The 20,151-nt window shown below is 55.3% G+C and overlaps 1 protein-coding gene across 5 annotated transcripts; it reads left to right on the plus strand.

The window, feature by feature from the left end:
* Positions 1-812: 812 nt before the first annotated feature.
* Positions 813-18,732, plus strand: TNS4 (tensin 4). Of its 5 annotated transcripts, none has more exons than XR_010467686.1 (14): positions 813-1,063; positions 6,163-6,774; positions 10,294-10,720; positions 11,063-11,478; positions 12,357-12,443; positions 13,342-13,461; positions 14,081-14,173; positions 14,635-14,712; positions 15,055-15,126; positions 16,114-16,282; positions 16,755-16,823; positions 17,084-17,110; positions 17,654-18,118; positions 18,176-18,732. XR_010467686.1 is itself a non-coding variant. In XM_013371655.3 (13 exons), exons 2-13 carry the CDS (start codon positions 6,285-6,287, stop codon positions 17,781-17,783), a joined length of 2,178 nt encoding a protein of 725 aa, XP_013227109.1. In that variant the 5' UTR covers positions 813-1,063; positions 6,163-6,284; the 3' UTR covers positions 17,784-18,732. The 5 variants fall into 5 exon arrangements, 2 of the variants coding, with proteins under 2 accessions (XP_013227109.1, XP_064895331.1); XR_010467687.1 differs by having other exon boundaries at positions 18,234-18,732; XR_010467688.1 differs by having other exon boundaries at positions 18,350-18,732.
* Positions 18,733-20,151: the final 1,419 nt, after the last annotated feature.

Consider the following 20,151-nt stretch of genomic DNA (forward strand, 5'->3'; position numbering starts at 1 on the left):
GTCAGGCCTGGCTGCTCTGGGCTGGACATTGTGCAAACACAAGTTAGAGACACACTTGCCTTTTAAATATATATATTTTTAATCTGCTCTGGGTAATACATCAGTCAGATAATTGTGCTGAGGGTGTGCGCAGACCTGGGTCTGTTTTCAGATCAGGCCAGAGCAGCTGCAGAACTCTAGAGCTGCCCTTTAGCAAGACACTACAGGAGATCATTTGTTTCCCTTTGCACCCAGTTGGACCCGTCTCACTCATTTACGCAGCACCTTTGTCACCCAGACAGTGACAACCGGCCGGGCTGTGACCTCTCCAGCTGCTCCTCCCAGCAACCTGTTGTTGTTGTTGCCCTCTGCACCAGGAGCAACAGATAGAACCATAGAGTCATTTCGGTTGGAAAAGACCCTCAAGATCACCCAGTCTAATGTTCCCCCATCCCCAGCACTGCCCCATGTCCTGAGAACCTCATGTCTGTCTGTCCAGCCCTCCAGGGCTGGTGACTCCAGCACTGCCCTGGGCAGCCTGTTCCAATGCCCCACAGCCCTTTGGGGAAGAAATTGTTCCCCAGATCCAACCTCAACCTCCCCTGGTGCCACTTGAGGCCGTTTCCTCTTGTCCTATCGCTTGTTCCTTGGGAGAAAAGACCAACACCCTCTGTGCTCCAACCTCCTTTCAGGCAGCTGTAGGTTGTGTGTTGCTCTGCACCAGCTGAAAGTTGTTTTCCTGAGCAGCTCTCTGCCTTCGGCCATTCTGTGCCAGCGTGTTTTGGAGGCAGCTCGGCCTCTTGCCAGCTCAGCACTGCTCCAGGTTGTATCCTGGTTGTATCCCAACGTCTGGGTCTTCCCTCTTGCATCACACCTGGCCTGAGCAGGGCTGTGCTCCGCGCACCGAGGGGCGGCGAGCAAAGCTCAGCCCAGGTGGGAGGGACTGGGCTCCTGTTAAATCCAGGGCTCCCAGAGGACTGGGTCCCTGCACTGACTCACCCTTGTGCTGATTTTATGAGCTCAAGGTGCTGTTGGAGGTGTTGCAAGAGTGGTGCACAGGAGGGGACGAGCCGTGGCAGCTCAGGTACTTGCTGGGTGCTGCTTTCAAGGGCCATCTCTGCCTTTTCCACATGTCCTTTGAGTCCTTTTTTCCTTCAGTCTCATGTAATTTGCAGTTTGTATCAGTTCCTCTCTTCCACCTTTTCTCTTTATTCCGATGCTGCTTTGCATTTACCTGCTGATTATTCTTATGCCTTGGAAGAAATCTGCTGCAGAGATCTCAAATAAGCCAAGACATGGTCGTTCCTGCCCGAACAACGCTGCTGCCTGGCAGAGACACCAAGTGCTGTTTATCCTGGGTGGGGAAGGCTGGGGGTGTTCTTTGAGAAACACCATGGGATTGTGCTTATTGCTCAGGTTTTGGACTTTTCTCGGTAGTCTGTGGGGTTTATTCTATTAGCAATTGCTTTCCTTATTCACCCGGAGTCTAAAGCCTATTTAAGATGTTTTTTGACCGTGGTGTGAGATGCTCCGTTCACTCCGAAGTGAATTCAGCCGGTAGCAATGGGGCGGTGATGTGTCTGTGTACGTGCGCCCGGCTTTGCGGTGGGAGGCTGCGGTGTGGCCAAGTGTTGAGAGTCCAAGGCAATAAAAATGCCACGTGGTGGCGAGAAGTGTGAGTAGCCGGAGGCAGCGGTTTGCGTCGGGCTGGGGAGGAAAACTGCTGCCTGTGCATTAGTCGAGGTTATTTCGTACCGCTGGACTTTCTTAAGCCACCGACAGTCATCGAGGTCAAAGCGTCGTGACTCAGGGCGGCTTCAAGGGATGCTGTGAAATCAAAACCATGGTCCTGAGCATCCGTCTTTGCGTAAGAGGACAGAAAAGCAGCGGGATGATTGCGTAGAAGCCGCGCAAGAGGGGATCCATATGCTGCCTGTGTAGGCGGGTGTATTGGCAGGGAGATGGAGGTCTGAGGAGGGGAGGAAGAGTATTTAGTGCCACCTTGTGCTCTTTGTCCCTTGGACCCCAGAGAAGAGCGTGGAGCGTGATCTGCTGCTTCACAAGGTTTCCAGCCCTGGGATTCAATGCTGGATGCTCGAAGGAACACGCACAGGGGGGAGCGCAGACATGCAGCGTCCTTCTGAAATGCATAAAGGTTTGCAGAGCCCTCTGTGCATCAGCTCCCATCCTGTCCCTTCCCTTGGCACCTCCAAAATGCAGAGAAACAGCTTCTCCTCTGCCGCAGCTTCTATTGTAATAATACTGCCTAATGCAGGCCATGCAGAATGTGGTCTCAGAAGGGGAAAAATCCAGGCTGGTGCTCTGAGGAGCTTGTTAGTGTGTCTAGAAAGTCTCACATTCCTGTAACTGATCTCAAACATTCCTAGGAATAGCAATTTTTGGACAGACACCCTCTTCTAAAGATGCTTTCCTGGCTGCCCCCTCCCCAGCTCCCCGTGTCCACTGCTCACCTGCAAAGAGCTGGAGGGAAAACCCTGCGCTGGGACCTCCCCGGGGACCGGGAACCTGGTGCTGCTGCTCATCTCACTCCCAGAGAAGCTCTTGCTAAAGGGGAAAGAGCCGTCCTGGGGGAGGAAAAGGGAACATGGCAGCGGGAGGGGGAGTTATTTGAGTAGCGATTTCAACATTGCCAATAACCCTCCTCAACCAAAACCCTGGAAACGCTTTCAGAAGTCTGAATGTTGCTAAACAAGGAATGCAGGGGGCTCTGGGGGGAGATGGCTTCTGCTGATGGGTTGCGTTGGTGCCGGACCCCCCAGTAGCTGGAGGTATATTAGTATTTGCTATGTGATACCGCTGCGCTCTCTGCTCTGCAGGCAAAACACACCATAACCTTGGCAACTATTTTCCTCAACCTCATCAGCACGCCCTGCTAATCTCGGCAAGTCACCCCGCAGCCCTTGCAATGATTCAGCTGGGTGTAATGAGCTCCATAAATCCTGGGTGTCCCGGCAGTTCCTTCTGCTCTGCCTGGCGCGGGGATGTGTCACAGCCTTGTCATCGGGAAGCTCCCAGGGCTCACGTTGCAAGGAAAAAACAACCCAGACTTGGCAGCTGGCTCTGCTGTTTCGGGGTCTCTGCGCAGGGAACGGGCCTGTGTCCCTGCTCGGATGTCTGAGCTCCAAATAACCACACTGGGACATCCCGGGCTCCATGTGCGCAGCTGCCAGGCCGGGCTGAGAAACGGCATTTTTGCAATTGCTGGGTTTTTTTGCAATTGCTCTTTTTTTGTTATTGCAATTTTGCCTGATCTGCTGAAAGCCGGGGCGGAGGAGGAGCGGGGGGTCCGCACCGAAACCACTGTGCCCCACAAAGCTGGGTCAGGGTTGTTCACGGGGGGACTTTGCTCCATGCAGGGTCCACGGGGCTCGCTCCACGTGGCCGTGGCAGCCTGGCTGTGCCGGGCGGGTTTGGGACGGGTGTGCAGGACCTTATCGAACAGCCGGGGTGTGTCGGCACAGCCCTGGCCCAAGGGCACCCTGTAGCTCTCCAAACGCAGCACCCGGCTCTCCGCAGCCCCAGCGGCTGCTCCAGCTCTGCTCCAGTCCCGACACCCCCAGCCCAGCTCCTTTGCATGTCGGGGGGCTTTGTGTTTTCATGCCGAGCTGGGCTGGAGGTGGAGGGGAGGACTGGACTTACTGGGATGAGCTGGAACTCCCACCTCACCAAGATGGGACTTTTGGTGCAACAGGCAGCTGCCTCTCCAAGAGCCTTTATCAGTGTGTCCGTCTGCATCCTAAATCTGTGGCTTGTCCCCTTCATCTTAGCGAGAACTCTGTTCCACGGTCTGTTTCGAGGAGCAGAAATTCTCATTTCCAGTCCAAATGTATTTGTGGCCAGTTTATTCCCATTTCTTCTCGTGCTGGCCTCGCCTGAGCTTCAACAGCGCTGCTCCTTCCCCCAGTGTTTCTGTACAGCCAGTAAATCCTCCCAGCCCTAGTTAAACCGGCCAAGCCCTGGGAGGCACGTCTGCAGCGTTACCTCTGCCAGGGCCACGGTGCTTCTGCTGCAAATCTTGTTCTGCTGCCGGAGCGAAGGGCACCGCGGCGATGTGCCGGTGGCTTTGCCGTGCCCTACGGGCTCCCTGCCTGCACCCATGGTCCTTGTGCTCCAGCTCAGTCCCTCCGAGCATAAGAACCTCCAACTGAGGCTTGAAAATCTTGTGAGGAGCCTGGGAGGCTCTCACTTTAACCCAGAGAAGGGAAAGAAGGAGAAATGAGGTTTGGAAGATAATTCTGGCAGCATCAGGCACGAGAAAGATCAAACATTCAAGGCAGGAGTACAAGAGAGGAGGGAAGCTGTTGCGTGTGTGCTCCTGGAACCCCCTGACAGCCCTGGTTCATGCACGCCGCACGTTATTTCTGTACCTACTTAAATTAAAACCAGCCTTGTCTTGCGGGCGCTGACTGGAGCCAGGCAGTTCTTCTCCCCAGGGGAGAATCCAATTTTCACTCCATCTAGCTTGTGTTTTTGACCTGGAATGACTCTTCTTTTTATATTTAACAAATGTTCCCTCCGAACCCTGTGCCGCGCTGCGCTCCTCGCGGCGGTGCCGGCGGCATCGTGGCACATACGTGCTCCAAGGCAAGAAACCAAAAGTGGGACCTCAGCACGTGCAGTCCGCGCATCTCACCCACCTCTGCGGTACTAACACTGTGACGTTGTCATTCAGAAATGTCATGTGCCTGTCTTAATTTGTGACTGCAGGCACAACAGTTGTCTCCCAGAGGTGCTTCCCTTCCTGCAGACCAGGTCTTGGTGCAGGACACATCCTTGCTCCTGTTAGTAGTGTAAATAGAATCAATCAGAAGCTCAGAAGACACAGTGGGGTCCGGGCTGGGAGGAAGCTAAATGGGTTTGAAGTATTTATTGACTCCTGCAGTCCTTAAAAACCTCTCCCAGCTCTTTTGTGAGTCACTGGTGTGACTGATGATCCACAGGTGCTGCGAGCAGCAGCAGACAGCAGCAATGTTTTGCTTCTAATTCACTAATCTTTGCGAGTCTGTGCTATTCTGGGTGTCTCTGTCTCCAGCGAGAGGAGAATCTTCTTCAGGGTTATATAATTAATCGGGGGCAAAGCCGGTCTGTGCTGAGCCACCTCTGTAACAGCTCCCAACACCCAACCACGTTAGTCACCCCGTATCAGACATGACGTGTCGGGCCGGCCCAGCGCCCCAGCCCTCGCCCACGGGGGTTACGGACCCGCTGCCCGCGGGCAACGTGTCTCTTTCTTAATCCTGTGACTCCGTAGTTAATCAATCCCAGGTAGGTGGGTGAGTAAATAAGTCATTCAAGGGTGATGCAGGAAAGGACAGATGTTTTGCTAAGTGTAGCCCACTGTTTGTGGGTATTACACAGCAGATACACACAGGGTATGGAGGGGACTGGCTTATTTTCCTCATCCTGAGACAAACGAGTGAGGTTTCCCCGGTGTTTGGTGGCAGCTCCCACCATGCCACGATGGGCACAAGGAGAACCTGCTTGTTCCTGATGCGGTTGGATGCTTTCCCTACTTTCAAATACCATCCAGACCCCCGCAAGGGAAGCCGACCTTCTGCCGCAGGCTTTTTGTAATGGCGAATTCAAAAGTACTTTCTATCTGCAGCAAAGCCAGGGAGTGTTCAAAATTTAATAGCAATCAGATTCCTAGAGCAGCGCCTGGAGTGAGGAAGCAGCCACAGGCTTCCAGGGCTCAGCTCACACCGTACCAGCAAAATAAACCCTCCGATTAAATGTACACCCACTCGCAGAACATTGCTTTGGCAGGCAGCTCCGTCTCCCTGGCTCTCTGCTCAGGGATCGCTGTCTACCGTTGCCTCACCAATGGTTTCCAAGAGTCCGGATCCCATGCAAAAGTTGTTTGATGCTTCATTCTTAACCAGGAAAACAAGCCCCGGACAAATAAAGCAGAAGGTAGTTTTTAGGCCTTTGAATCCTGAAAAGCTGTTGCAAATTAATCCTCCTTGCGCTTGCCTGATTGGGCTGTGGCGTGGGGCGCAGGGGCTGGAGCGCAGTGGAAAAGCAATATGGGATGGCTTGTTTTCTTATGAGCTGAATTCCAGCTTTGCGCTCCCAAATCCCCGTTTTTATAGACTTTTCCGCTGAAGTCTGCTCCTGCCCTGGGCATGCCTGTGTAACCGCTCCTCTCTCTGCATTCCTTAGATTCTTCTTCTGCTCGAGACGCTGGATTGAAGAAGGGGCCTGAGGTTCCTGGTGGAGAACGGGAGGCGAGGAGGAGGAGGTTTCCCTTGGACTCTTAGAGCGTCAGACCAGAAAACCACACCATGTCACAGGTCATACACAACCACGTGCTGCGCGTTGGACAGACCGTGTGCGTTTCCTCGCAGGAGGAAAGCAAGAGCTTGCACCTGGCGGGGTACCCGGGCTGCTCCGCGCTGCCCATGAAGTGCACGTACTACTCGACGGAGAGCTGGGCGGACCCCCCCACCATGGTGCACACCACGGCGCGTCTGCTTCCCAGCGCCGGGCTGTACGAAGCCCACCCCGCGTTTGAGCGCGTGGCTGCTCACACGCAGGGGAAGGGGCAGCAGGAGGGACCCACTGCACCACCTCAACCCAAGGAGGAGGACGCTGTCCCTGAGACCCACCTGGAGTCTCCCACCTTGGACATATCCATAGAGAGTCTCAACCAGCTGATCCTAGAAATCGATCCAACCTTCCAGCCGCTCACGTGCAAGCCGGTGAGGGATGCAGTCCAACCTGCTTCTCGGGGTGACGCTGCTGCCACCGACAAGCAAGATCCGGAGGGAATAGGTGAGGCAAGAGGTGCTGGTCGCGTGGGGGAGCCAGCGCAGCTCAGACCTGGGGAAAACCCTTTGCAAGAGGCAGAGGAAAGTCCAGGATGGAGAGGTTGGTCACACCAGCCCCAGCAGGGTGAGGTCCTCTCTGCTCCTGTGGTGGCATTGGTGACAGTGACAAACCCTCCATCCTGCTGGGATCAGTGTGGGGTGCTGTGTCTAGAGCAGAACAGCCTGGGGATCCAGGCTCTAACTCGCCTGCTCAAGTGGCCCCAGTCTGGTCACTTTTGGAACATCTCATGTCCAGCAAACTCAACGGGATCCACAAGAGAAGGGAGAGAATGGTCTTTAATCCGACCTCACGTTTGTTTCCCTGTGCTTGGAGAAAACGTTTATCATTAGAAATGGGACTTGTAGCTCTCAGAAAACTCCTCATCCGAGTTGTTACCGCCAGTGAGCAGAGCCAGGCGCTGACCCGCATGCTGTGTCCTACCCAGCCCTTCCAAAGGGCAGTGGAGCCCTTCCTGGGGTTGTACTTGATTTGTACACGAGGATTTGTAGCCAAATTTCCAAAGCCCTGGGCTAAGGTACTGATGGTTACACAACCATCCCATTTCAATGTTCCCAGTCATTTTTCCAGAGAAACTCTTGTTTTTTTCCAGGGCTCCTGCGCTCCTCTGGTAGCATACCTGGCATACACGAGCCAGGACATCAGCAGCACATACCAACCTCCCCTTTCTGCTCTCATACCAGGGTGCCTTATGTGAACCATTGAGACACTTCTTTGGCATCCCTGCCATCCAAAGCTGAGCTGCGTGCACTGCTTCTGACCCAAACGCTCCCGTTTGTGGCTATTTTACAGCATTTTAGCTGCTAAACACCCTGTGAACAGGGTAACGCCAGCAGACACCATGTTGCATGGCACTGCAAGCTCTCTGGTGCGCCAGGGGACAGATCTGTGATGTGTTCAGGTGCTGCCCCTCTGCTCTGCCCTGGGGAGACCACACCTGGAATATTGTGTCCAGTTGTGGCCCCTCAGTTCCAGCAGGACAGGGAACTGCTGCAGAGAGTCCAGCGCAGCCACCAAGATGCTGAAGGGAGTGGAGCATCTCCCGTGTGAGGAAAGGCTGAGGGAGCTGGGGCTCTGGAGCTGGACAAGAGGAGACTGAGGGGGGACTCATTAATGTTTACAGATATCTAAAGGGTGAGTGTCAGGGGGATGGAGCCAGGCTCTTCTGGGTGACAACCAGTGACAGGACAAGGGGTAATGGGTTCAAACTGGAGCACAGGAGGTTCCACTTAAATTTGAGAAGAAACTTCTTCCCGGTGAGGGTGGCAGAGCCTGGCCCAGGCTGCCCAGGGGGTTGTGGAGTCTCCTTCTGTGCAGACATTCCAACCCGCCTGGACACCTTCCTGTGTAACCTCATCTGGGTGTTCCTGCTCCATGGGGGGATTGCACTGCATGAGCTTTCCAGGGCCCTTCCAACCCCTGACATTCTGTGATTCTGAAAAGCCCCATTGCCTATCTGTGTCTTCAGACACAGAAATACCTTGAAGAACCGTCCCCAGGCCTCTTTCCAGGGGAAGGTAGCGTGCTAGTGCTTTGGAAAATCTGGCCTCAAGTGTGGAACTAAACATCTGGAACTCTGGCCCTGAGTTCGGTGGGAAAAGCCTCCCTTCAGCTTTCATTTTCTTTTAACAGCGCTTGGGTTTTTTTAAAGCAAACTTACTACCGCTGCACAGCATCCCTGCTCACCCTCCTCCTCCCTCCCTCTCGTAGGCCGTGCAGGGGGGCTGCACAGGGCCCCGTTGCGCTCTCTGAATCATTTCCACACCCCTCCTTTTTGCCTAAGGTGTAAACTCCCCGCAAACACGGTCAGTTGGTGCGTGGGCTGGCAGGAGGCTGGTGCCCCGAGTCCCCAGGAGGGGCCGGTTCTTGTCTGGTGCAAACCACGAGAGGAGTTTTTAACGTAACAGATGCTGTAGCAATACAAGAGACATTCATGACAGTCACTGAGTCCCTCTGGAGCTTGCGTGGTTTTGGGGGAGAGGAGAGGAGAGCGTTTCAGCTCGCGTGACAGCTGCGCTCCGTGTTCACGGCACTTTCTGCCACTCCTTGATGCTGAAAAACTTGCCAAGGTCTTGAGCAAATATTTGAGGTTTAACCACACCTGATAAGCAGGAGCAAAAGGCAGAAAAATAGGAGGCAAAAGGCCTCCTTAGCCCTGGGTGCAGATGCTTTTCAGTTATTCCTTCAAAGGGCAATTAAAACCCCAATTCTTTTTCCCCTTTCGAGAGAGACATTGACAGAGCATCCAGCCAAGAGTTTGCTGGAAGGGTTTGCAGGCTGATACCAGAACCACGTGTCTCCGGAGCCGTTCTGAGGCTTTGGAGGAGCTGCCAGGGGCAGGGAGGGTGTGGAGGGGGAACGGCCGCGGTTCTGGCTCCTTCCCCGCGCCTGGTCCGGCTGCATCCCCCCTGGGACCAGCCCTTCTGCCTTCCCCGGCGCCTCCTCGGCGGCTCCGCGCTGGCCCTGCCGATCGGATCCCACGCTGCGATCAGCGCGGGGAAGGGGCTCAGCAAGGAACTTCTGTACAGACTTGTGCTTTTCCTGCTCATCAGGCTTCGTACTCCAGAGGTCTGGTTGTTCCATGCAGTACCAGGCACTCTGGAGTCGGCTGCTCCCACCGGCAGGTCCCAGGGCAGGAATGAGGCACAAAACACCTTTTGCCAGGGAGCTCAGGGCTGTTCAGAGCAGTTTTGATTTGCTGCATTAAAAGAAAAAGGGTTTTCCTCTCTCCAAGAAACATCTTTAAGATGGGGAACTTTCCTAAACTCCATGGCAGGGCAAGAACGAGGAGCTGGAGACAACGCTGGGCATGTTCAGACCAGAAAAGAGGCACACGCACCTCTAGCGTGATTAACCACTGAACAGCTTCCTCGGGGAGGTGATGAATTCACCGTCGCTGCAAGCCCTTAAATCCAGCCTCGGCGTCTCTCGCTAAATGGCACCTTCTAGCTCAGCCAGAAGTTATAGTTATAGGAACCCAGGGACTGATGCGCGCTGGGGACTCAGGAGCCAAGCACCCCCTTATCCTGGCCATGGGGCTTCACTGAAGGTCTTGGAGCAAGTGATGTTCCGTCAGATGTGTTACCGTATAAATAGCAGCAAGTAAAGGGGGCTGGGAGATGCCCTGCTGCCGCGGGCACCCTCCGAGCCCGGTGTCATCCCCGGGGGAGCAGCCAGATGTTTATTTTCTGGAGTCAGGTACAAAGAGAGGAAACACCCACCTCTTGCTGCAGGTCTCGGCAAGCACCGGCTGTGCGATGCTGGCCTTGCAGTCAGACGTGACAGCATTTAACCCCGATGGGGTGGGTCACTGTGACTTGGTGGGTCTCCCTGCAGAACCTGGGGGTCCTCCCCTGCACCCAGCAGCCCTGCAGGGTGTGCAGACTGCAGGCAAAATTAATGGAAAGAAGAACAGAGATGCGTGTCCCCCCCCGAGCTCAGCTAACCTTCCTTTTCCTCCTCCAGACATTAAATACATCGAGATGACGCCAGGCAGAGCCCCGTGTCCCGAGCTGCTGCAAGGGTCTCCCAGCCCATCGGCCACGCCATTCTCTAGGTCCCCCCAGGGCAACGGCTTCCTGCCCCAAAAAGGGGGACTCAGAGGCAGCTACAGCACGAGCGACAGTGTGGTTTTCTCCAGCCCGCCCAGACCCGCGAGCCCCCGCTCAGGCACCCCAACTTGCAGCAAAGCGTCTGAGTGCGTCACCGTCCCCCGGCAGTGTGTGGCTGGACAGACAGACAGCATCTCCTACGGACCTGGGGCTCTCGGCACCTCCCTGGGCTTCGACAGTTTGCTGAAGCCTGTGCAGGTGGTGAGGGCCCAGCAGAGGAGCAGCTGGGTCTCCATGCTCTCCACCAGCCCCGGCTCGGACACCAGTTACATCCTTGGAAGGTAAATCATAGAATCATTTTGGTTGGAAAAGCCCCTCAAGATCATCAATTCCAACCATTCCCCCACCCCTGGCACTGCCCCATGTCCTGAAAACCTCATGTCCGTCTGTCCAACCCTCCAGGGATGGTGACTCCAGCACTGCCCTGGGCAGCCTGTTCCAATGCCCCACAGCCCTTTGGGGAAGAAATTGTTCCCCAGATCCGACCTCAACCTCCCCTGGCGCAGCTTGAGGCCGTTTCCTCTCATCTCGTTGCTTGTTCCTTGGTCTCTGGGCTGGGCTGTGTGTCCCATCCTGGTTAAACAACCCCGCTGATCTGCTTCTGCTCTCTGTCCCTCTTGCAGCAGCACCCACTCGCTCCACAACGATGACTCAGATGCTCACGCCGCTGCCAGCCCGTCCCCTGCCAGCTCCATGGGCAGCCCCCACCTGCCTTCCCCGAGCACCAGCTCCCACTCTGGAGAAGCTTTTGGCTTGAGTCCCCACCAACCCAGGGCAACCGGCTCCATCAAAGCCACCACCTCCCCATCTGAAAAGGGACAGGCCAGCAGCTGCCCCCCCTCCATCCTCAACTCTGCAGCCGACATCCCGGTGCTGCTGGTGAACGGTTGCCTGGAACAAGGAGACGCATCTTCCAAGCCGACCAAAGCCTCCCCAGTGTCCGTCAAGCAGAGCCCCCCTCCCAGCTGCAGCCCAGCATCGAGGCTCGGTGGCCTGAACAACGCGCTATCGGCACCCGTGCTGTCCTGCGTCCCAGACAGTAAGTCACCTCCCTGCCGTAGGACATGTCTTGGCGGGTGCTGAAGGGGCTGTAGACCCCAACAGCTGCCAGGAAAGAGGGAGCAAAAGCCATTTTCTGCTCTGTTTTATCTGTTGATAGAACCATAGAATAGTTTGGGTTGAAGGAACCGCCAAGCTTATCCAGCCCAACCCCTGCCATGAGCAGGGACATCACCCAGCTCAGGTTGCTCAGAGCCCCATCATGAGGTCAGGAGGTCCTTGCTGGAGCTGGAAGTCTTTGCTGGACCTCCATGGGTTTCCATGGCTCTGCGGTGGTCTCTTTCCTGATGACCCTGTGTTGGCCACAGCGTTTTGGATCCTGGAGCACGAAACGCTCTGGTCCCCTCAAGAAGATGCAGATACATGTATTTATAGCACCTGAGAATGAGAACCATATTTCTGTCATTTCATACTTGATCATGGGCCCAGAACGGGTGGGGAGGAGGGGTAAGGGATCCAGTTTGCTCTGGAGAACATCTAAAGATACCAGAGTTTATAAGGTCCCTCATTCAAGGGGAAACAATAGGGCTGTTGTTCTCTGGAGATTAGCAGAGGCAGCTCTGGAGGGAGCAGGTTTTAATTGGGATCCCTATGGGAACAGCAGGAGGGCTTTGTGGGTCGGATTCTCAGCTGGTGTAAATCTCCACAGTCCCATGGACTTGTGTGGGGTCAGGCAGACTGGTGCCACTGGGAGATGCCATGCGCTGCCCCTCCGCGCTCCATCGCAGCCTGCCAAGAGAGATAATTACACAGAGAATGAATTATTCTGAGGCATGAATTATTCTGCTCAGCTGTGTCTGCTGTGAAGGTTTATTCAGGTCCCTCGCTGGCCTTAACACCATAAGGTGTTTCTCGCAGGTCCCCTCAGGGCTGAGCAGCCGACCATGAAGTTCGTGATGGACACATCGAAGTACTGGTTCAAACCGAGCATCACCAGGGACCAGGGTAAGGCAGACGCTGTCTCTGCTGGGGTCACCGCATCTCAGATGGGCTCTGTGCAGGGCTCTTGTCTCTGCCCTGCGCTGGGGTTGTCTCCATGCAGCCCCTTGGTCCAGGTCTGGCCCATGCTGACGTCCTGCAAGGACTCAATGATGGAAATTCAAAGTACATGGTGCTTCAAAAAGATGGACCCAATTCAAAGCAGTCTATTTCATGATGGCAGCACATGACAATTACACACAAATTTACAAACAGTTTAGTGAGTTATCAAGTTTTAGTAACCTTTTTATAAATGCACTGTGTCCCCTCCACCTGCTGTACAGACATTGAGATGACAGTCGAATTAAATGCCTCTCAAAGTGTCTTCTTCTACTGAGGTCATCGCTGACGTGGTTCTGATTTTGAGGTCATCCAGATTAGTCGCTAATGGTGGCACAAAAACACAGTCTTTGACATATCCCCACAAGAAAAAGTCACGGGGTGTAATGTCTGGGGATCCTGAGGGCCAAGATTTCAAATTGGGCCCATCTTTTTGAAACACCCTGTGTACTGGGCGCTGCTGGGTATGGAGAGACCCGCTCACAGGTCTAGGGGGGAAACTTGGAAACATGGACTGTGTCGTGGCCCCTCTGTCCCCTCTGCTGTTACTCAGCATGGCCAGGGCAAGGGATAACTCTGTCCGGGGGACCGCAGGGACACGTGGGACCAAGCTGGTCCCTCAGTCTGCACAGTCACCACGGTCAGAACCTGCCCAAGGGACATGTGTGTGCTCAGCAAACACTCCTGAGTGTTTCTCGCTGCTGCCAAGGAAGGGCTCCCCGTGAGAGCATCGGCCGGATGCAAACGCGAAGCGGGGACGTTCCACCTGTTTTGCTTGGCTGAGCCTCCGCCTGTGCTTTGACAGCGATCCAGCTGCTGAGGGACAAGGAGCCAGGCACGTTCGTTGTGCGGGACAGCACGTCGTACCGAGGGTCTTTCGGGCTGGCGATGAAGGTTCCTGTCTCTCCATCCAGCAGCCAGACAGGTACAGGGACTCACTGGGAAAGGTGGGGTTTGCTTCAGAAACTGAACTGGAACCACTCAGACTAAAAGAAGCTGGGAAGCTGCGGGACTCTGGTTGTGCGAGTGATGCGGCGGTGGGGTCTGTGTGTCCATCCCCCAGCACGAGGGGCCGGCACTGCACTCAGTGCACAGAGCAGAATCAGAATCACAGAATGGTTTGGGTTGGAGGGACCTTCCCAGCTCCCCCAGTGCCCCCCTGCCATGAGCAGGGACATCTTCACCAGCTCAGGTTGCTCAGAGCCCCGTCCAGCCTGGCCTGGGGTGTCTCCAGGGATAGTTCATCCACCACCTCTCTGGCCAACCTGGGCCAGGCTCTCACCACCCTCAGGGCAACAATTCCTTCCTCATGTCCAGCCTGAATCTCCCTCCTTTAGTTTAAAACCGTCACCCCTTGTCTTACTGCAACAGGCCCTGCTAAGAAGTCTGTCCCCATCTTTCTTACAGGCCCCTTTTAAGTATTGAAAAATAAAAATACTGAAAAACAAGCTCTTGTGGGTGCTCTGGGATGGGCCCTGGGGTGGGCAGGGGTGGAAGAACGGTGGTTGTGCTGGTGCTGATGGTGTCTTTGATCCCTCTTGCAGGTGGTGACAGCAGTGACCTCGTCCGGCATTTCCTCATCGAGTCGTCTGCCAAAGGGGTGCGCCTGAAAGGGGCCAGCGAGGAGCTGTATTTCGGTAAGGACGGCGACGTTGAGGTGTTCGGTGATAGGACCCAAGGGAACGGCAGAAGATGTGCTGGGGAGGGTCAGCTGGACATGAGGAGAAGGTTCTTCCCCCAGAGGTGCTGGACACTGAACAGGCTCCCCAGGGAGGTGTCACGGCCCCAACCTGACAGTGTTCAAGAAGAGACTGGACAACATCCTCAGACACACGGGGTGAATTTGGGGGTTGTCCTGTGGCCCTGCAGTCAGCGTGGGGTCCCCCCAGCCCCAGGCTCCTGCGGTAGCAGTGTCCAAAACGAGAACATGGAGCAGAGCTGGGAAACACATTTTTATCACTGTGAGGCCCCACATAGTCCAGCTGAGCCCCCCCTTCCCTCCTTCTGAGCTCCCTGGGACACTGTTGAGAGGCCAGAGGTGGGTGGGTGGGAGGTTTTGGGCACCAGGCCCCCCCCAACTGGTGGTTCTGTGTTGCAGGGAGCCTCTCTGCCTTCGTGTACCAGCATGCCATCACCCCGCTGGCACTGCCCTGCAAGCTCAGCATCCCCACCCGAGGTAGGTGTTGGGGGCAGGAGAGATGCTCCGAGCAGTCCCCACCGCTGGGCTGGGACATGGGGACGGTCCTGCAGTGGGGAGGGGGCTGAACCCCTCGAGGTGTCCCCACAATAGGGCTGATCGCCCTGGCTGGAGGTGGAGCAGGGACCCGCACGATGTGACTTGTGTATGAGGTGGTGGTGACTTCTACTGGGGACCACTGAGGATTGGGGAGATGAGAGGCAAACAGGTGGAGGATAATTAAATTAATTACTGCTCTAAACCCTGTGATATAAGCAGTCCTGAGTCTTTGGGCCTCTTGTGAGATAAGGACATCAGTGCTCCTGTCTGTCCTTTGTGCAGATCTTGCTGATGGAGAAGACAGCCCCGACTGCGCTCCTGAATCCGCGCCGTCCCCGCTGACGAAGGCTGCAGGTGAGGACAGCAGGAGGCGGCTGTCGCCAGGGGACACTCGGGTTCCCGATAGCAAACAGGTCTTCGGAGCTGTGCAGAGCAGCAAGGTCACCCCAGCGCATCCATGGGTACCGGTGCAATGTTCCCCTCCTGGCTCTATCACCAGGCTGGAGACACCTGTGGGGTTTTCTGCATCCTCAGATCATGAGCCTGCAAGAAAACCTGATGTTTTTAAGGAAAGGAGACTTTTAACCTTTGAAAAGACAGTTCTTGAGTTCCCAAGGCTGATTAAAAAAAAACACAATTCCCACAATTTTAAAAAAGCCCCTGATTTTTAAGCTTCTCTCCTGATTCCCCTCAACCAGGGTATTGAGCTGTTTGGCATTGAACATCTGGAGTTTCTCAGAGGGAGATCAGGGCTGAGGGACCTTATGGGGAACGTATAGAAACTGCACAGCAGGACGGGGAAGGGTCTTTTCTTCTCTTCTGTACCTGGGTGAGGGCAGAGAGCGTTGGGCAGGGGACGGTGTGGACAGGTCACGGCACAGCTTGGGGAGCCAGGAACCGCTTTGTTTTGCTGGAAACTCTGAAAACAAGTTGGCAAGCTGAAAAGCTGAAGTTGACCCAGAGCAGCCCTTTAAACAGCTCCATCAGCCTGAAATGTCATGTTCTAGGTTGGCCTTCAGCCGTTAGTTGGCTTGGGGTATTTCTGCTTTTCATTAAAGGAAATATGTAATAAACAGAAAACAAAGCATCCAAATGTGACATTTAGAAACCAGAAATTAAATGCTTTGACTTTCAAAACAATTAGTGCAAAAGAATTAAAGTAAACTCAAACGAACGCGAAGAATTTCTGAGTCACCCAATCTTTAATTCGCATCGAAAACAAATCTGACCCGCGTACATGTGTCCAGTTCTGCAGGATGACGCTGGGGAGCCGGCACCGCGGTGCTCGGCGCTGAACGGTGCCGGCCCCGTGCTGAGCCGCGCTCTGCGCTGTCCTTGCAGTTTGCAACGTCTTGTACCTCAACTCGGTGAACGTGGAGACGCTCACGGGAGCCCCGGCCATCCAGAAAGCCATCTCCTCCACCTTCGAGATGGAGACGCTGCCCACACCCACCCTGGTGCACTTCAGGGTGACGGAGCAGGGGGTGACGCTGACGGACATCCAGAGGAAGTAAGAGCCGCTGGGGGGGTCAGGATGGGGCTGCAGCCAAGGGCTCGCCGGTGGCGAGATGCAAGGGAGAGCCGATGGCTCATGGAAACACAGCTCGTCCCTGGCACCCAGCTGTTTTCTCGCCTCTCAGCCCGCCAACGCGCTGACCTGCAGCACGTCAAGAAAAGCTGGCCAGCTAGGACGGATCCGTGTTGCAATCCAGGGCTGGACTTGACCCCTTGTGTTTATAGCGCAGGGCGTGATGCTGCTCAACGTGAAGTTCACAGCAGCTTCTCACGAGTGGGAGGCGGGAGGTGGCTTTGCCAGCTCAGCAGCTGGTCCTGGGGAGCGGGACCCCCACACTGTCCCCCTCACCCCCGATCCCAGTGGCCACAACAGTTCGAGCAGGGCTTGAATTTGCAAACGCCCGTTTCTCCCACCAGCTCTGCCAGGGCACTTTCCTCCTCTAACACTCTCCTCCTCCCCACAACAGGGTGTTTTTCAGGCGGCACTACCCCTTGGCTTCCATCAGGTTTTGCGGGATGGATCCTGAGAACAGAAAGTGAGTTTTGTGGGGTGAGGGTATCTGTGCTGGTCGGAGCTGCCACGCGGTGCTCACGTCCCCGCGGTTCCCAGCACCGCTCCGCCGCTCCCATCTCTGCACCGCTTAAAGCCCCAAATCCCAACCATCAGCTTTGCATCCTCTGCCCTGGGCTTAACACACTGGGTTTAGTTATTATAAATAAAAACCTTGACTTTGCAGCTGATGGAATGAGTTAAATACCACTCTGCTGAGCAAATCCAATTCTGTTCTTCCCTCAGGTGGCAGAAGTACTGCAAGTCCTCAAGGTAAGACCCGCACGGGGACCAAAGCGTGCCGGGGAAAACCGGGGAGATGCTGCTTGTGTCCAGCCTCACCTCTCCAGCGCGCGCATTGCGAATGTCGCAGAGAATCAAACCTTAAAAATCGAGGGGGGATGCTATAAAAGTTAACGCGGTGGCAAGGATGTCGTGGGACAGATGGGAGAAGCTTCCCGGGAGGTTTTGCTCTGTAGGGGTTGATGAGAGGCTTGGCTAAGCCCGGCTCTGCACGCCCCCTCCTGCAGAGGTCCCCGGCCAAGCCCGCCCGCCTCCCAGCGCCGCGCAGCTCTGGGCTCAGGAAGTGAGTTTCTATCTGGCTCTACCTTGCGCTCCAGAAACTTTTCACAGCGGGGAAGCCTTGCCAGAAACACTTCTCCCGGCTGCTTTGCTTCCAAGTAAACGTGATTGGTGAGCAGGCCAAGGTGGAATTGCTGGAACCAGGATTTTGATTTGTGGCCGGAGCTAGTTTAAGCGTATTCCTTTGTGTTCCTGAATCCAAACTATATCAGGCGCTCTCTCCTTTTTTCGAAGGATCTTTGGGTTCGTGGCCAAAAGCCAGACAGATTCGGAGAACCTGTGTCACCTGTTTGCGGAGTATGACACTGTGCAGCCAGCATCACTCGTCATCGACCTCCTCTGCAAACTGCTGACGGGCCCCTGAAGGACAGAAACCCAGGGACAGCTCAGGGCTGGCAGATGCCCACACGCTGCCGAGCTTCTACCACTCACCCTTTCCTGCTTGGGTTGCATTTTGGCAACAATTCGTATTTATATATATGTATATTTTTTATGTACCGTCATGTCAAGAGTCACAGTGAAAGATTTTATGCTCTGCGGGGGGGAGATGTTCCTCCAAGACCCTTCGCAGGGCGTCGCGCGGGCGGCCGTGAGCTGTGCTCACCATGCGGAATCGCCTTGCTCTGCAGGACTGAAATACTCCAGCTGGGATTTCTACCGGCAACGGGGGCTGCCTGTGCTCGGGGTGTCCCGGCTGAGGTGTATTCGGTGGAGCTGACCCCCAATGCCACCTGTGCTCAGGGTGTCCCGGCTGAGGTGTATTCAGTGGAGCTGACCCCCCAATGCCGCCTGTGCTCGGGGTGTCCCGGATGAGGTGTATTCGGTGGAGCTGACCCCCCAATGCCGCCTGTGCTCCGGGTGTCCCAGTTGAGCTGTATTCAGTGGAGCTGACCCCCCAATGCCGCCTGTGCTCGGGGTGTCTCAGCTGAGGTGTATTCAGTGGAGCTGACCCCCCAATGCCGCCTGTGCTCGGGGTGTCCCAGCTGAGGTGTATTCGGTGGAGCTGACCCCCCAGTGCTGCGGGAGGGGTGTCCGGTGCAGACAGGGGGGGACTCATCTCCCTGACGATACAACAGCATCAGGAGGCAGTTTTGCAAATCGAAGTGTATAAAACCGCCAGGCCCTGCTGAAAAATGCGTCTTCCCTCATAGAGCGAGACACGTCGAAAGGCGGAAATGTCAGAGCAGCTTATTTTTGCCTGTTGCTGGTAAATTCTCCTGCCCTTTATTGCGAAGCGGGGTTACAGGCTAGCTCAAGCTCCAGGCGGCGTGGCAAGCTGAGAAATAAATGTTGACATTTTCATGACAGTAAAACGTTGGGTTTTTGGAAATTACTTGGATGAATTTGGGCCAGATCCTCAGATGACGTAAATTGGCGCAGCCTCATGGAAGTCAGTGCTGCTGTGATTTACACCAGCTGAAGATTCGATGTCAGGGCGGCTCTGAGCCCGCGGTCCAGTCGCCTCCTTTACCACCCACTCACCTGGTTCCTCTACGTTGTTTTAATTTCGGACCCCGCGCTAACGCACCCAGCTCAGGGCTATTTTCAATAAAGCGGTGGATCGTTTGAATCGCCACAAACACTGCGGGGATGTTAGCAACCGAAATACTTCGCTCTCTGAAGCTGCCAAGCGTGTGCATGTGTTGCACATAAAGGAAAAGTCCCTCTCGTCCAGCCGGGCTGCAAAGCGGCTCCGGCCGCAGCAGCTCTTCGGCAACCATAAAACCAGATATTTTGGAGTTACTGGAGGGCTTAGTGCGAGCCGGTGACAGCAGCTGCTTGTGCTGTCCCCATCGTGTTGCACAGACCTGGTGCCCCAAGGGAAATTCGGGGGGACGCGACTTAGCCCCAGCACCCCCAGCTTGTGCATCAGGGCTGTTTTCATTAACCAACACTTAATTAGCACTGTGCTCAGCCCTGCGACCCCCCGGGCTGTACAGCTGGCAAACCAGCGCTGCTTCACTCCGCCCCATTTATCGCGATGCTGTCAGGACAGCGGTGATAAGCACTATGAACGCTCAAAGGTTTGGGTTCCAAATGGTGCTTTTTGGGGGTCGTGCTGCCCCCAGGTCCCCGCACGCTGCTCCCCTGCTTTCTGCACAACTCCAGCCACAACCCCGATGGTTCATTTTTGGGGCGACGGCTGCTTTTCCCCGCTTTGGGACAGGGAACGGGCCCGTCGCCAAAGCACCGTCATCCGCACGTGGAATTTCTAGTTCAGTGTTGCGGGGCCCAAGCACCACGGGGACGGTTCAGCCAAAACCACCTGGATTCGAGAAAACAACAAACAATTCTCTGAGCTTCTCGTGGCTTCCAACGCTTGTCCCAGGCTTCCTGGAAGCTCTTGGTTTCAGTTCCTGGGTCCGGTTCCAGCCGTTTTGTAACAATCTCAGCCCTTGTCCTGGGGGGCAAACCAGCTCAGGCTTGTTTTCCAAATCACTGCTATCCAGCTGCCCCCGTTTCCCCACCCCGGTGTCCCTTATCCTGCCCCACAGGCGGCTGTGCCCCTGGCAGGGGACAGGCAGGTGGCTATTGTGGCCAAAGGGGGTCATGGGGAGTCTCTGGTTTAATTTGGCCAGTTTGGCAGGGGAGCGTTGCCATATGGCACCCACAGGCACCGCAGGAATGTGACGCTCAGCTGCGTGGGATCCCTGCAGACCCCTCGCTCCCCCTCCGCTTTGCTTCCCCCCCTCCTGCTCTTTAAAGCAAGGCAAAGATAAAAATACGCTTGA

Source organism: Columba livia, chromosome 23 (genome assembly GCF_036013475.1).
Source record: "Columba livia isolate bColLiv1 breed racing homer chromosome 23, bColLiv1.pat.W.v2, whole genome shotgun sequence".
Taxonomy (NCBI): Eukaryota; Metazoa; Chordata; class Aves; order Columbiformes; family Columbidae; genus Columba; species Columba livia.